This window comes from Aegilops tauschii, chromosome 2 (genome assembly GCF_002575655.3).
Source record: "Aegilops tauschii subsp. strangulata cultivar AL8/78 chromosome 2, Aet v6.0, whole genome shotgun sequence".
Lineage (NCBI taxonomy): Eukaryota > Viridiplantae > Streptophyta > Magnoliopsida > Poales > Poaceae > Aegilops > Aegilops tauschii.
The window spans coordinates 312,198,176-312,215,383 of record NC_053036.3 but is presented as its reverse complement, the minus strand read 5'-3'; the positions used below and the strand labels follow the sequence as shown (position 1 = coordinate 312,215,383).

The 17,208-nt window shown below is 46.2% G+C and overlaps 1 protein-coding gene and 1 pseudogene across 1 annotated transcript; both read right to left on the bottom strand.

Annotated features, from left to right (window-relative positions):
• Nucleotides 1-6,182: 6,182 nt before the first annotated feature.
• LOC141040976 (uncharacterized) lies at nucleotides 6,183-7,352 on the bottom strand. The gene is made up of 2 exons (XM_073507086.1): nucleotides 7,281-7,352; nucleotides 6,183-7,181 (listed from the first exon to the last, which is right to left on the bottom strand). The coding sequence occupies exons 1-2, from the start codon at nucleotides 7,350-7,352 to the stop codon at nucleotides 6,183-6,185; spliced, it is 1,071 nt and encodes a 356-aa protein (XP_073363187.1).
• A 2,872-nt stretch (nucleotides 7,353-10,224) lies between these two features.
• On the bottom strand, nucleotides 10,225-14,142 carry LOC109743660 (uncharacterized; annotated as a pseudogene).
• Between the last annotated feature and the right edge of the window lie 3,066 nt (nucleotides 14,143-17,208).

The window sequence follows — 17,208 nt, the reverse complement described above, 5'->3', positions numbered from 1 at the left end:
GGCTTCTTATGCTAATGGTGTATATGATTACTATGATGTGGAAAAAATAGAACAATTTGTTGCTTTTAAGTGTGCTTATGAAATTGAATTGTTTGAAAAGTATGAATATTGTGATGCTGCTCTTTATAGATATGAAATTATGCTATACTTAAATATTGCTATGAGAATTATGAATATAATTCCTATATTAATGAATTACATGAAAATATGAGTAGGAGAGTGAAGAACAAAAGGAGGAGGAGCGGATTGATCACCCGTGCCCACCTTCTGATGAGAGTAACTCTTTATCTCATACACTGTTCAATTTCCCTTCGTGCTTACCAAAGGATGAATGCTATGACCCCTTTGATTCATTTGAAATATCCCTCTTTGATAAACTTGATGCTTGCTATGCTTGTGGCCATGGTGTCAATATGAATTATGCTTATGAAGATGAACTTGATATAGTTCCTTATGTTAAGCATGCAATTGTTGCTATTGCACCCACACATGATAATCCTATCATCTTTTTGAATTTTCCCAACTACACTCTATCGGAGAAGTTTGCACTTATTAAGGATTATATTGATGGGTTGCGTTCTACCATTATACATGATGATTTTGATGGATATAATATGCATGTGCTTGCTACTCCTACTTGCAATTATTATTAGAGAGAAACCACATCTCCACCTCTCTATGTTTACAATGCGATAAAATTGCAACAAACTACTTATGCTATGTATTGGCCTTTACTTGGTGTGCATGAATTGTTCTTTTATGACATGCCGATGCATATTAAGAAAGTTAGACTCCGTTGTTACATGATATATTACTTTCTGCTCACTACTAAATTATAATCATTGTTAATTAAATTGGCTTTGATATACCTTGGGATTCGTGTGGATCAATTACTTGAGCACTTTATGCCTAGCTTAATGGCTTTACGGAAAGCGCTGTCTGGGAGACAACCCGACAGTTTTAGAGAGTCATTTTCTTCTGTTGTGTGCTTTAAAAAAATTTTAAAACAAAAAAATATAGAGGGGAACCTAAAACTTTTTCAAAAAGGGAAGCGTTTGGAAAGTTATGCATTGAAGAAGTGAGGGTCAACCTTGAACACTTGTGTTCATGCTCACGGAAACAATGTAGAAATCCTCATGGAAGTTTCTAACAAATCTAATTATACCCTTGTACAAATACATTGTATTATGAAAATAATGTGGCAAGATTTACATTTAGGGTGTTGAAATTCCTTGTTTGGTATGTGCAGTGCAAAAACATAAACTTTGGTTGTAGTGCTAGAATTTAGATTTGTTACTGGAATGTCAAATGTTTTTGAATTTTTTACACAATACTCCTATGCAAATTGTTTATCACATCTGAATGTTTCAGAATTTTTTGAGTTCACCCGCAAAAAAATTTTTTTTTTGAGTTACAGAAGTATATTTACCATCTTCATCTTTACAGACTGTCCTGTTTTCACATATTGTTGTTATAGTTTCTTTATCTGCTTATGTTTGAAATCTTGTTGATCCCTATTGATTTGGGAGCCATAGAATGGTGATGGAATATATTGAGTAATGTTTGATTATAATTATACAATAATGTTATAGCAAGACATGATGAGATTTGATGTTATATGTACTAACCCCTCTAATAAAAAGTTCGGTAAAGTTTTGTGTGGATGAAGTGTTCGAAGGTCGAGGAGCTATCGATATGAGAAGAATAAGGAGAGGCAAGAGTTCAAGCTTGGGGATGCCTAAGGCACCCCAAGTAAATATTCAAGGAGACTCAGGTGTCTAAGCTTGGGGATGCCCCGGAAGGCATCCCATCTTTCTTCCTCGACAATTATCGGTATGTCTTGATTTTTGTTTTGTTCACATGATATGCGCAAATTCTTGGAGCGTCTTTTGTGTTTATTTTTCCATTTTATTTTATGCACCACGATGGTATGGGATAGTCCTTGGTTAATTTATAGAATGCTCTGTGCACTTCACTTATATCTTTTGAGTATGACTTTATAGAATGCTTCATGTGCTTCACTTATATCATTTGAAGTTTGGATGGTCATTTCTCTACATAGGAACACCGTTATTTGTAGAATGCTCTTTTGCTTCACTTATATTTATTATAGCATGGTTGAGTATATTGTAGAAATAATTAAAATCTCATGCTTCACTTATATCTATTTAGAGAGTTAAAAGGAATTGGTCATTCACACGGTTAGTCATAAAATCCTACATAAAACTTCTAGATCACTGAATATGATATGTTTGATTCCTTGCAATAATTTTGTGATATTTAAATGGGGGCATGATAGTAAAAAATTAAAGTTGAGTATTTTTTTGCGGATAATGGTGTTAAGTACTAATAATGGTGTTAAGGGAAGTAAGCCTTTACGCAAGGAAATCCTCACACATGTAAAGTGGTGGCCGCTGGCATTAGCAGTGAGGTCAGCGCATATTTGATCACTGATTGCTCCTTCGTGTTGTTCGAATCGGGGGCGTGCGATGGTTAACTCCTACCAATATCCCCCTAGGGGCATGCGAGTAATACTTTGCTTCGAGGGCTTTGAAATTTTCACAATAAGTATATGAGTTCTTTATGACTAGTGTGAGTCCATGGACGATACGCACTCTCACCTTTTCCACATATTGCTAGCCTCTTCGGTGCTGTGCATTGCCCTTTCTCACCTCGAGAGTTGGTGCAAACTTCGCCGGTGGGTCCAAACCCCGTGATGTGATACACTCTATCACACATAAGAGCATCTCCAGCCGTTCGGCCCCCCAGGACGCCGAAAAAGCGCCATCTGGGGCCGAACCGGCATTTAATTTCGGCATGGGGGCGATTGTGTTCCCAGTTGCCGCCCCCAGGTCGCCCCCAAATTGGCGCAAACTCGGTGCAAACTCGGCGATTTGATTCAAATTTGTACAAACACGTCACAAACTCGGCGATTTCAATCAAATTCGTACAAAAACAGAAAACAAAGTACACCTACTATGCCTAGCCCTACTATGCCGCTGCCGCCGCCCGCCTTCTACATGCTGAGGAGCCTGTAGAACCGGGTGTAGCCGCCGCCGTTGTCGTAGCCGCCGTCACCGCCGCCGTCCGTGCTGCACCTCTGAACAGGGTCGCCGACGCGTGGGGGGTTGGACGGCCCGAGCGCGTCCTCATCATCGCTCTCGAGGACGACGACGCCGCCCTCATCGCGTCCGCGGCGCCGGGCCTTGATCTCCTCGTAGGCCCGGCGCTGGCGCTCCACCTACTCGCGGACGTAGTCCGCCTTCGCCCACTTGAGGGTGGTCTCGTCGTCGGCGGCCATCTCCGCGTGCTCCTTCTTGACGGGGAGCAACCATGGCCCGGCCTTCGGCCGGACGAGGCGGAGGGAACGAGGGGAGGGGCGACCGCCCTCGTTGATGATGAGGGCGCCTCTACGGGTGCAGCGTCCAAGCGGCGTCTCCTGTCGCTCTGACTTGACGGGGCGGAGCACCGGCGACTCGGAGGAGAGCGAACCAGAACCCGATGACGAGGAGGTCGCCACCTCCATTCACCGCGGTGTCCAGGAACTACCGCGGCGGCGAGAGAAGGACGGGGGCGCCAGGTACTCGAGGCGTGGCGTGTTGCCGGTCTCGATGTGGTTGAGGACGGCATCGAGGGTGCGGCTGACACGCCACACCATTCGCGCCGCCCGTCGGCGTTGAGGTGGCCACAGGGGATGGTGCCATTTGCAGAGGCGACCTGGTCTTCATGGCGGCGGTCGAAGTAGATCGTCCACAGCGTGTGGCTGTCGGTGGCGTACCTCGGCTTGTTCCGCTGCACCTCCGGCAACGACGCACGAATGCGGGCGATCTCGGCGCGCCGTTTAGCCCCGATGGGCACCGAGACGCTGCCGGCGCTCAGCCTCCACGAGCCCGACACCCGCATGTATGGGGGCGCCGGGTAGTCCGCCTCGTAGAGGAGGCGCGCCTCGTCCTCGCAAAGATGGCGTCGACCAAAGCCGTTCGCCGCCGCGGCATCGCTGGGGTAACGCTCGGCCATTGCTCGTTGGCGGGGGAAGAGGGGGAGAGTGGCTTCTGTGGCGAGATGAGGCGAGAGAGGAGGCGAGTTGTGGCGACTGTGGCATTCACCGGCGGGGAGTTCGGCTTCTATAGCCAAAGCGGGGCGGTGAGAAGCTTCTCACTGGGTGCCGCGTTGCCGGAGCGGGTGGGACGCCCGTCGCGGCGCCTTCACTGTGCCGCCCGTGAGGCATCAATGGGAGGCTGACCGGCGTGGCAGCCTTGCCATTGATTCCCGCGGGAACCGAGGCGATGAGGACGACGAAGCGGCGTGTCGCTGACTCGGCGGGTCCATTCCCGTTTGCGCCAAAATTAGTTTACCTGGTGCCCCCAGGCCCCCCCAGCGCGCTGGGTTTGGCCTGGGTCCGCCGGCGCCAGTGTCGGCCCAAACCGACGAAAAACGGGCTCCTGGGGGCGCGGCTTGGCCGTTTTTTGGGCGTCGTCGCTAAAAAATGGCCTGGGGGGCCTGTTGGGGGCGCGGCTGGAGAAGTTGTAAGAGTCCTTATATCTTCCTCAAAACAACCACCATACCTACCTATTATGGCATTTCCATAGCCATTCTGAGATATATTGCCATGCAACTTCAATCATCACCATATACATGACTTGAGCACTCATTGTCATATAGCTTTGCATGATCATATAGAGTTGACATGATATTTGTGGTAAAGCCACCATTCATCATCATAGTACATGTTAGGCTAGATCATTGCACATCCTGGTACAATGCCAGAGGCATTCATATAGAGTCATATTGTTTCAGTTATCGAGTTATAATATGTTATAAGTAAATAAAAGTGTGATGCATTCTAGAGTGTTGGCCCTACACGTGAGGACAAAAAAAATGAAAAATATGCCAAAAAGAGCCCAACAAAAAAAATAAAAAATAGAAAAAAAAACGAATGAGAAAAAGAGAGAGGGGGCACACTACTATCCTTTTACCACACTTGTGCTTCAAATTAGCAACATGATCTTCATACATATACTAGTGGGAATTTTACATTATAGAACTTGGCTTGTATATTCCCATGATGGGCTTCCTCAAATGTCTGAGGTATTCATGAGGAAGTAAGTTGGATGCACAAACACTTAGTTTCCATAATGAGCTTTCATACACATAGCTCTAGTCCACCCGTTGCATGAAAATCCCTACTCCTCGCATTGATATCGATTGATGGGACTTTCCATTGCCTATCGATCTCGCAAGTTGATGCGAGACCTTCTTCCTTTTTGACCTCCCTTATATATCTCTACCACCGCATTCTATTCCACCCATAGTGCAATGTCCATGGCTCACGCTCATGTATTGAGTGAAGTTGAAAATGCTGAAGCGCGTGAAAAAGTATGATACAATTGCTTGGTTTGGCACCGGGTACTCTAGATTTGATATATCTATGCAGGGAAGAACGAGCATGTCATGCTTACCACAACTAAGTGTATAGAGGCTGTTTCCTTTAGCTCCATTATTACGAAAGTCAATGATGAATTACATGCATGTTTTGTATTATTGTTTCAATATCAAACGATAGCCTGGGCCTTGAATCACTGATACCATCACTAACCGGCCAATTTTTAACCGATCTGTGTTAACAGTCTTGGACTACCTGTAGAGGCTTATATATCGTTCCAGCACTGGCCCAACGGTGACAACCCTCATCAGTGACACGTGGACACTTTACGGCCAATGATGAGGGGTTAGTAGTATATCAATCTGTAGTAGTGGTGCGATCATATCACACAATGTCTTTTCCTTTAGAGAGTTGTGCACAACCAGTTTTCATCCAACTTGATTGTGGCTTTGTAAGGTAGGTTATTATCACGTCAATTGATGTGATTTCTACCCATAAATGGGTGTTTTCCATTCAATGCTCCAAATATCCTTTTCCATTAGGATCCTAGTGAAATCATGCAAAAAGGATGCGCGAATGCGGTAAAATTCTAAAAATCTGATAACTATGATGCAAAACATAAGGTAAAAATTGATGCAAAAATGGACCCATATATTGCTTGGATTTTTTTTGAAATATCCAGGGTTACCGACTTCATTGATTTAGGAGAAAGCAAGTGGGAAAACAGTGGTGATCAAGCGATGATGGTTACAAGAGGTGTGTCAACGACTAAGCAGAATGCGCGTCGGCGACTATCTCACTACATCTTCCCAAAGGGGAGCTCAAGACAGCGTGCGCCCGGCAGTCGCCACAGTTCCAAGCTTCCCCTGATGGCAGGCAGGACATGTTCTGTTTGCGACAACTTATTTCCGAAAATGCAAGCATTCCGCTCCTTCCAGATTTCCCAGACAATCATCAAGAACATCGACTTGAGACCCTTCTTAAATCCAGCTGGTGTGAGAGCGATCAGCCTCTGGAAGTGCCTTAGGGAGCCGTGGTGCATCTCCTGCTTCTCCTTCAAGGCTGCGTAGCCGACCCTGGTGGACATCGTGTGCCAGATCGAGGAGGAGAAGGGGCAGTCCCAAAGGAGGTGCGTTGAGCTCTCCTGGTTTCTGATGCAGAGGGTGCAGAAATATCCATTTGGCCATCCGTGCTGCTGTAGCCGGTCATTGCACCACAGTCTGTCATGATGCAGCAGCCAAGCAAATATTTTCACACTGCCTGGAGCCCGGGCCTTCCAGACTGCAGATTTGATTCCCGATGGCGAGGCCTCCTGGGTTTGAAGATTGTAGGCAGTGCTAGCTGAATACATGCTTCCTCCTTCGGCCACCCAACTAATCTTGTCCTCTTCAAGGGAAAGAACTATGCCTGCCCTCTGAATCTTTCGCCACAGCTGCAAAAATTCGTTGACAATGTTGGCCGTGTTTCCATGATGCAGGTCTCGTATCCATTGATCATTTGCCGACGCGGTTTCCACTGTCCTGCTCTTTCTTCTTGTATGTTTGAAGAAGTTCGGAAACTCACGACACAACGTCGCGGATCCAAGCCATGTGCTTGCAAGCTTGTTGTCGACCTGCACCGAAGTTGCACTTGCAGACAGCTCCCGATCCCCCTGGTCGCATGGAGCCAGGAAGTTCATCCACAGCTGCCGTGGTTGCTGCCATACGAGCCAAAGCCATCTCAACCGTAGTGCCGCGCTGAAACGATGAAGATTCAGTATGCCGAGCCCACCCTTGACAACAAGTAGGCAAACCTTATCCTAGGCCATTTTACATTTGGCGCCAGTCATGTTCTTGTCTTGGGCCCAAAGGAATTGCCGGCGCGTTTTGTCCATCTCCTTGAGGATCTTCTTGGGCACCTTCAGGACTGACAGAGCGAAGATGGGCAGGGCAGTGAGGACTGCGCGCACGAGCACCCGCCTGCTGGCCATGGTCATGAGCTTGCCTTTCCATCCCGCCAGTCGTGATCGCACCCGATCGATGATGAACTAGAGGTGCACCAGGCACAATTTTCTTGGAGAGACCAGCAACCCGAGATAAGTTGTCGGAAAATCTAAAACTTGCCACCAAAACTTTGCAGCACCACTGACAACGGCAACCCAACGTAGTTTATTGGGATGACTGAGGATTTTGCCTGGTTGAGCTTTTTCCCTGTGGCCTTCCCGAAGTAGTTCAGCAGGAATAGCAGTGTGTCCACTTCATTCTTCTCTGGGTTTGCAAAAATGACCGCATCATTGGCGTATAGGCTGACCCTCATGCTAATACTGCATCCTGGCAATGCAGCGATCATTTCTTTAGTTGTGGTAACAGTGGGTCTATTGCCATAATGAATAACAGAGGGGAACGGGGGTCGCCCTGCCTGAATCCACGCCCATGGAGGAAGGATGGCCCTTGTGTCCCATTTCGCATGCAGGAGGAGGAGGCCGAGGAGAGAAGCAGTGAAATCCAGTTCCTCCATCTCGCTGAGAATCCCATCTTCTGCATTAGCTCCAGTAAATATTCCTGGGACACTGAATTGAATGCCTTAGCTATGTCCAGCTTGAAGAACAGAGCTTGTTTCTTCTCCCTGTGCAACATCTTGACGCAGCTCTACACATTGATAGCTATCATGGATGCATTTGCCTTTTTGAAACGTGGTCTGTGCCGGGGAGATCAGTCCGCCGAGCGCTCCAGCCAGCCTTGTCGAGAGCACTTTGGAGATGATCTTTGCGATAGAGTGAATGAGGCTGAGGGGTCGGAAATGTCCAATTTCAGAAGCCCCGTTCTTCTTTGGTAGGAGTGCAATCAGGGCAGTATTTATTTCAGCAAAGTTTTGCCCAGCGAGCTGGCTGGCAGAACTTGTGGAAAACAACCATGATATCCTCCTGTATGATGTCTAGCATGACCTGAAAAATTGTCCTGTGAAACCGTCAGGTCCAGGGGCTTTATCTGCCGGGGAGGAGATGATCGCATCCCAAACTTCGGCCCGAGAGAAGGGCGAGTCCATTCCTTGCAGATCGGCTGAGAGGATGGTGAGCCTATCCCAGTTGGGATTTTTCTGAAGTACCTCATGCCTGCCCAAGGACCCAGCAAAATGATCGTGTATGATCTTCTCCTTTTGGCCATGATAAAAAACTTCCATGCTGCCTACTGTGAGAGAGTGAATGAAGTTTTTCCTTCTGCACGATTTCATCTTAGCATGGAACAGTTTGGTGTTTGCGTCTCCCGCTCGCAGCCAGTTGATCTGGGATGCTTGTTTCTTGCTGGCCCTCTCAATCACAGCCAAACCAAGAACTTTGAGTTTTAGCTACTTTCTCAGGTTGAATTCTGCCGCAGATTGCCTCCTGGTCTATTGCGCCATGTCGAGGAGGAGGATAACCTCATTTGCAATGTGGAGCTGCATTTTTGCTTTCCCAAATGTGGCCTTGCTCCAAATCTTCAGATCGGTCGCTACCCTCTCAAGTTTCCTTTTGACTTTGATGAAGGGGCAGTCATGCGGCACCGGCCTTTGCCAAGCGTGAAGAACAGTCTCAGTAAAGTGAGGGAACTTCGGCCAGAAATTTTTGAATCTAAAATGAGCTTTTCTGAAAGGCATGGCAGCAGTAGCAAGTAATAGCGGGCAATGGTCCGAGAACGAGGTGGAGGCCGCCACCAATAAGTGCTCTGAGTGAAACTCTTCCCACTAGGCGTTGTGAAATTTTTTATCAATGCTGCAAAGTGTAGGATCCTCCCTTTCATTACTCCAAGTAAATCTGCGGTTTTTGCACTTGATCTCCTCCATCCCCGCTAGATCAATGGCCCTATGAAATTTCCCCATCATCCTTCTGTTGATATTTGAGTTCTTTTTGTCTCTTGCCTGATAGATCATGTTGAAATCGCCGTTTATCATCCAAGGTTCTCCCGCAGGTGGTGCAGCTACCGCAAGCTCAGAGAGGAAGTTGTCTTTCTGCGCATCGTCCGTCGGGCCATACACTGTTGTCATCCAGAAGTGAAAACCGGAGTGGAGCTCATGTATCCTAGCGGTGATCGAGAAACTACCCAATCGATGAGAAACTACATTGACTAAGGTCTTGTCCCAGAAGATCGCCGTGCCTCCTCTAGTGCCGATCTCCGGCAGCACCATGCATCCCTGCAGCCTATGCCCTCCTACCTCTGTAGCTAAAGCCGTTGACCAGGATTCTATCTTAGTTTCCTGTAAGCAAAGCACGACTACACTATGCGCGAAGGCAGTCACTAATCACAGTACACTTTGCTGGGCAGTTCAAGCCTCGAACATTCCAAGACATGAATTTTAGGTTGATATCACTCATCAAGGAACTAGAGATTGCTCCACCAACTGAACATATTACTAAAAGAGGACGAGTACACCACACAACATGCTAGGGGGCGACAATGGCCACCAACACGCCCAAAACCCCGTCGTCGATGAACAAGCCACGTCACCAAAGAACCACACATAACCACTAATCCTAACTCAAACTAGTGGAAGACCAACCGCTGGCGGAGCCAAACTACATAAACTACCGCTAACATGATCAACCATGCATAATCTCCTTAGCCTCAACAAGTCCCGCCATGCCCGCAACAATCTTGAGGGCGGCATGGTCGAGGCCTGTGAGCTTTGCTATCGCGACAATGTCAGCATCAGAGAGGGGCTCCTGGAAACGCTTAATGAGCTGCGCCGCCGCCTTTGGAGTCATCTTGTCTTTAGGGCCAAGCTCCCCTAGCTCCTGGATGAGGCACAGAACAGCCCGCTGCGCCACCGGAGTTGTGTTGGCCGCTGCCGCCTGACGTGCACTGCGGCGAGAGGGTGCTGAGGTGGCTCTAGACTTGGTCGGGGCAGAGTGTCGTGGACGAGGCGGCTGGCTTGGGAGGACTGGAGGGGGCACCGCGGTGAACAGCTTGACTACGTGCTCCCGGCTGCTGCCAACCTGAATTGCGCCCACCCTCTGAGTGACTGCCTCCATTTGAAAGCTCATTGTGGCTGCCGCGGGGGAGTTGATGTGGGGCAGCATGCACGGAAGCATCTCCGGGCTTTCCAGCTTCGCAGGCCCAGTGTCCAGGCCGGGGGTGGGGGGGGGGAGCGGCTATCATCCTCAAAAGCCAGAGTGGTGTCCAGTGCTTCGAGCACGGCATTCTCCATTTCCAGTTGCATGTAGTCCGTGCGCGGGGGCATGGAGAGGGCGCGGCCGGAGTCGGAGAAGGAAAAGAACTGGTCCACCGGGTCCTCCTCAGCCTGCGAAGTGGGCACAGGGCGGAGGGGGGGGGGGTGTGGCGCACAACACCAGCACACCAATGTCCTTCCCAGCTCCAGAGCAATCACGACCACTTGACGCGTGGTGCTGCCCCACCAGAGTCCTTCTACGTCGGCGGTGCGCATTCTTGACGACGTCCGCATCGTTGCCCCTGGCGTGGCAACCACGGCCGGGAAGGCGGTCCCTCTAGGACCGGCCCGAGCCGCCACTGCCGCCGCCATATTCCTGATCTCTGCCGCCGCTCCCGAGCAAGGGGCCACAACCCACAACCCTGACGTGTAGCGCGCCGCTGCGAGCCCTGCCTTTGTCGTCCTCCACGCAAGCCACCCACGTGCCAGGCTCGATACACGGGAGAGGGCGGTCGTCGTCTTCATCCGAGGAGGGAAGACCACTCTAGCCTGAGTGAGAGGAGCGCGGCGATAGAGGGGTCCTGTCCTCCAGCAGGTCGACGTGGATCAGCAGGTCATAGCGCTGGACGCTCGGCGGCGGAGGGATGCGGCGATCAGCGGGCGCGAGGCCGATGATCTTGTCGGCCCGTCCGGCGCCCCACTCGAGCATCTAGAGAGTGCGCTTGGTCGGGAATGGTCCACGTCCTAGACTGATGACCCACAAGTATAGGGGATCAATTGTAGCTCTTTTTAATAAGTAAGAGTGTCGAACCCAACGAGGAGCAGAAGGAAATGACAAGTAGTTTTCAGTAAGGTAGTGTCTTCAAGTGTTGAAATTGTAAGTAGCGAGTAGTTTGATAGCAAGGTAATTTGTAATGAGCATGTAACGATAATAGTAACAAGTATGCAGCAAGGTAGCCCAATCCTTTTGAGGCAAAGGATAGGCCAAAACGGTCTCTTATGATAAGCAAAGCATTCTTGAGGGTACACGGGAATTTCATCTATTCACTTTCATCATGTTGGTTTGATTTGTGTTCGCTACTTTGATAATTTGATATGTGGGTGGACCGGTGCTTAGGTGCTGTTCTTACTTGAACAAACCTCCTACTTATGATTAACCCTCCCGCAAGAATCCAAAACTATGAGAAAAGTATTAAGAATAAATTATAATCATAGCATTAAACTCTAGGATCCAATCGGTCTCTTACGGAATAGCGCATAAACTGGGGTTTAAGCTTCTGTTACTCTCGCAACCCATCATCTAATTGCTACTCCACAATGCATTCCCTTAGGACCAAATATGGTGAAGTGTCATGTAGTCGACGTTCACATGACACCACTAAGGGAATAACAACATACATACTATCAAAATATCAAACACATATCAAGTTCACATGATTACTTGCGACATGATTTCTCCCGTGACCTCAAGAACAAAAGCAACTACTCACAAATGATAAACATGCACATGATCAGAGGAGTATGAAATAGCATAATGGATCTGAACATATAATCTTCCACCAAATAAACCATATAGTAATCAATTACAAGATGTAATCAACACTACTAGTCACCCACAGGCACCAATCTATAGTTCTGGTAACAAGATTGAATACAAGAGATGAACTAGGGTTTGAGATGAGATGCTGCTGTTGATGGAGATTGCCCTCCCCAAGATGGGAGAGTTGTTGGTTGTAGCGACCCGACCTCAGACGGTCAAGTCTCTGTGCTTAAGTGTCATCCCTGGATCGGTATGCTGACAGACACATGTATAAAGTACCATAAATACTATTACCTCAATCCATATAGCGGAAGTAACAACAAGGTTGTGGATTCCCATCAACACAAACGGCAAAGTTGAGTGTAGAAATCGTAACCCTAACGTATCTTTTACTCGTCGTACAACAAATTTGGCTGGTGGAGGTCAGTACATTGAATGTACAGGCAATTTCACACTGTAGAGCAATACTGAATAATGGCTATCACTACATGCATATTTGGCTGGTGGAGGCTCTAGGTTTAATTTTGCATAAATCTAATTTTCCCTACAACAAAGGAATATGTTTTATTTAACTACAAAGTTTGTTGAAAAACATTGAGAAGGTAACCCCCATCTCAATCCCAATTAAAAGTTAACAACCCAACAAATTAATTATATAGAGTGATGAGATCAATCAAATAATTCAAGTACCAGATACTCAAGATGTCCATAACCGGGGACACGGCTAACCATGATTAGTTTGTACACTCTGCAGAGGTTTGCACACTTTTCCCCACAAGACTCGATCTCCTCCGTTGGATTTCTCGCACTACATGGTGTTTGAGAAACAGATGACCGAGACACAGTCTTTCAGGAACATTAACTCTTTACTCTGGGTAGACAGTACCAACCTACATCCCCTACATCTGCTAGTCTACCACTAAAAGAGTTCATGCAACATAATCAACTATGCTAGAGCCCATAATAGCTTGTGGCTGCACACGGAAGTTTCTAGCATGAATAATCTTATGACCCCTTTGAGCCTGGGTGGCGAACCAAAGGACAACACTGGTATATCCCCAGGTGTCCGGGCAAGCCACTGGTATATCCCCAGGGTGCCCCAACCAATCCACCCAGATGTGTATTAAAGTAGCCACCTTAAGTTAAAGCTTAGTTAACAATAACTCTAACAACTTTCATGAATTCTCTCAAACCAAACCACGTATACGAGCATAGCATAGCAGTATAGCATAATGTAGAAGTAACTCCCAGGGTTTGATATAAAGGGCAATAGGTTCTACCTCATCAACTACTTCCCAAAACCCACATGTTAAGAGTCCTACTCATGCAATGTTTGAGGGCTGAAACTAATGCATAAAAATTGGGTATGAAAAGTATTATCAAAGTGTGCACTTGCCTCGTACTGTTGATGAAGATGATTCGCACTCATAACTCCTGATAGTTCTACTCGTCACATTCCAGGCAATCTAGCGTAAGCAAGCAATAGTAACCACACATAAGCAATCACTCAAAAGATCGGAAAGAACGAAGAAGACAATTCGGAAAACATCAAAACCAAGCAAATAACTCTTGCAACATAAACCAATTTCTAACAGTACCAAAATTATGTGAATTTGGCCTTATCAGAAATTTTAGGTCAAGAGCTTTGATTTGCAAAAAGAATCAACTCAAACAGAGTTATAAAACTCAAGTTACGATCAAACGAAGTTCAAATACAAATATGTTTGAATTCAAATTTTAAAACTTTCAAAAACAGGTTTAAGTTGATTATCTGGATAGAGGGGATCATAACAAATAAGTGGGCGTTGGTTTCGTTGGAATTGGATAAACGAGCAAGAAGTAACGAAGGTTTGAAGATCAAGGACTAATCTATAAATAAAATATTCAAGGATGGGTCCCTGGCCGAAATAAATAAAAAAAGAAAAAACTAAATAACGAACGTTCGCTACCGAACGCTAACGAACGAACTCGTTCACTACAGAGGCTAAACCAATGAACCTTCACTAAATAAAGTAACTAAATAAATAAAATCGGGTTTAACCAAAAAAACTAGAGCTGAAAATAAACCGGATCGGACCGGGCGGTTTTACCGGTCCATGGCGGGTCAACGGCGGCGGCGGTCTCCAGCGGTTTTTTCCGCGGCAGCGGGCATCGGCGAGGGCGGCGCGGTTCGGCGGCGCGACGGAGTGCGGCGGCGGCGGCGAGCGCAAGCGGTAGCGGCGCGGATCGGGCGGCGGCGGGGTGGCTACAGCAGCGGCGGCGGCGGGGTCCGGCGATGGCGGCGGTTGCGGCGAGATGCATGGCGAGGGAAGAGGAGAGACAGGGCCCGGGGCGCCGAATTTATAGGAGGGGAGGGGCGAGGTGGCGTGGAGGAGGGGCAACGGAGAGGCGGCGGCGAGTCCGGGCGGAGCACGGACGTCGAGGCGGCGGCGGTCGCGGCAGCGCTCGGGACTCCGTCCTAAGCTGGATGGCGAGGCGGACGGGCCGGCTGGGCTGGGCGTCGGCCCGGTTCGGCGGCCCGGAAGTTTTTTTTAACCACAGGCAAACGAAAATCATAAAACAAAAGAAATAAAAATATTATATAGGCATATAATATATCAAAATTTCTAAAAAAAGATTTTCTAAAACAGGAACATTTTTCTGGCGTCAAATAAAATCTACAAAAATTCAAATAAATCAAATTGTGCTACTGCTATAATAAAATGCAATAAAAATCATTTTATAAATACCAAAATAATTCCAAATTTATTTCTCTCCAATTTTCTATTGTAGGGAATCATTTTACCCTAATTTCCATATATTTTATTTTTGGAGAAAAATAATTCAAATAAAAACCAAATAACTCCAAATTGAAAAATAATTTCAAAATAACTTCAAATTTGATTCTTTTAAACTTCCAACTCATATTTCATACGTTTTGAAGAAGTCATTTTATCTTCTCTCATGAAAATCATTGAGTTGCTTAAAGTTTCTGAATTTGAAATGTTTCCAAATGAAATTCAAATATTTTCAAAAACCCTTTTCATTTTAAATGGAAGAAGTCATGTCATCTTCTCTCTAGGGTTTTGTATTTGAAAAGAATTTGAATTCATGGAGATCAGAAAGCAAAGTGAAAGTTTTGGGAGAGTTCTTTTATTCCCTCTCATTTAACTTTCAAAAAGTTTCAAATTTCACTCAATTTCACACAATCAATCACACAACAATCAAACAAACAAACAATCTATTGATTTATTATAACATTCCAAATTTTAGAATTTTGGGATATTACAAACCTACCACCCTTAAAATGAATCTCGTCCTCGAGATTCGGAGAGGCTAGAAAGAAAAAGGTTAGGTTCGGGGGTCTTCTCAAAATCCATCGATCGTCACAGGGGGTCTGGGGTGCTACCACCCTTAGAAGCATGGTTACGGTTCCACCAAAAATCATATACTCCATCCTTATCGTTGACAGTGTCCATCTTCTCAGATCTTCAGGATAATTCCTTCCCTGGGTTCTTCCGGTAGTGGCATAACCTTTACCGCAATTCTTCTATCCTTTCATCTTGGTAAGGTTCTTCTGTAACTGGGTCTTCTTAGCTGACAGGTCTGGCGCCAATACTAAACAACTATCAGTATCTCATGGTGTTCATCAAACAATTTATGGTGTCTCCTGCAGGAAATGGGTCTGGGCTTCATTCTCACCGTATATCCTACGATTGGCAATAGCTGCCTTGTACAAAGGAAAATTGCTATACCATTCTAAGGTTCAAACAAGGTTTTGATCGTCGTCGCTCTACTATGGGTAAGTCACTTAGATTTACCATCCCATATAGCAAGGCGAATAATAAGAGTAAGTCGGTATGGTGATAAATCCACCCCACACCCAAATCATTACCTTGTATATAGTTTAGCGAATCTCGCATTCTAACACTCGGTCATCCTCACAAGCATTGCAGAATTTCTCTTGTCGATGAACCAAGTTCGAAATAAATCCATTGATTCTGCAAGCCAAACAAAACATCTATCATTCCTTCACAACTCTCAGGTTTTGCGTTCTCCTATAAGATCGTCTGTCGATAAAATCATAACTTCTTCCAGGGTTTTTCCTTCAGCAAGAGTGTGCCTGCTTCTTGGCAGGTCCTGGGGCCTGTGGGTTATGGCACATCTCATCACTTGTAAACCTTGAACTCATCATCGGGGCAACTGATCATTATTCCAACATCCAGCTTCCTAGCATTCTTAAATCAATTGTACTGTCTCTCTTCCTTCTATTGGCACCAAACTAAGACGTGATTACTCCGACTCATCATGGAGTTACAATTGCTCCATATTACCAACATTATACCTCCTTTATATCCAATATCACTTCATCCCTTCATATTCTTGGGATATCCCACATATCGAGATAAAACTCGTACTTATTCTGTCTGAAGTCCACTTCGTGGAATATCATAATCCTTTTCAGAGGTCAAGTGTCCTCACAGGGTACTACCACCCTTGAAATGCACAAATTCATCCATAGACCATATTTCACATATCCTCGAAAATGGTCAAAATCTTTCTTCATAGAGTAACAACTCATAAAATCCAAATCAATACCAACGATGCTAACTTCATTGATTCTCAAATTATTTCAATCTCCTTCATTTCCTTTACATGCCTCAACTCAACACCTCAATATAAAAGAAATGATCCCACTACTACTACTATATTTCTCACAGACACAGCTAATTATCACAAGTCTCCTTCTCCTTGGGACAATCTCTGGCAAGGTGCCCTGCTTCATTACAACGAAAACATATTACTTTCGACAAGTCTCGTGGTTTCCTTATGACTACATAGCCTCCTTGGGTCCTCGACTTCCTTTTTGGGCAACTGCTGAAGTAGTGCCCTGACTCCTTGCACCTGAAACATGTGATATGACTCAGGTCCTTCCTGGTATCTAATGTATTTCTCTTCCTGGACTTTTCCGTTCCAATCAGGGCTTCTATTTCCTGTGGGTCATACTCTACTTCCTCTGTCGGGAATTCTACTAGATCCCCATTACGACAATTCTGGGAGATGTGTCCTTCTTCTCCACATGAATAGCAAGACTTGGTGCAGGGTTTAATTGGGTTTCCTTCGGGTGTGTCCTCCACCCCTTCCTTCATCACAGGTTCTTCTAAAATTTCCATAAGGGCTCCTT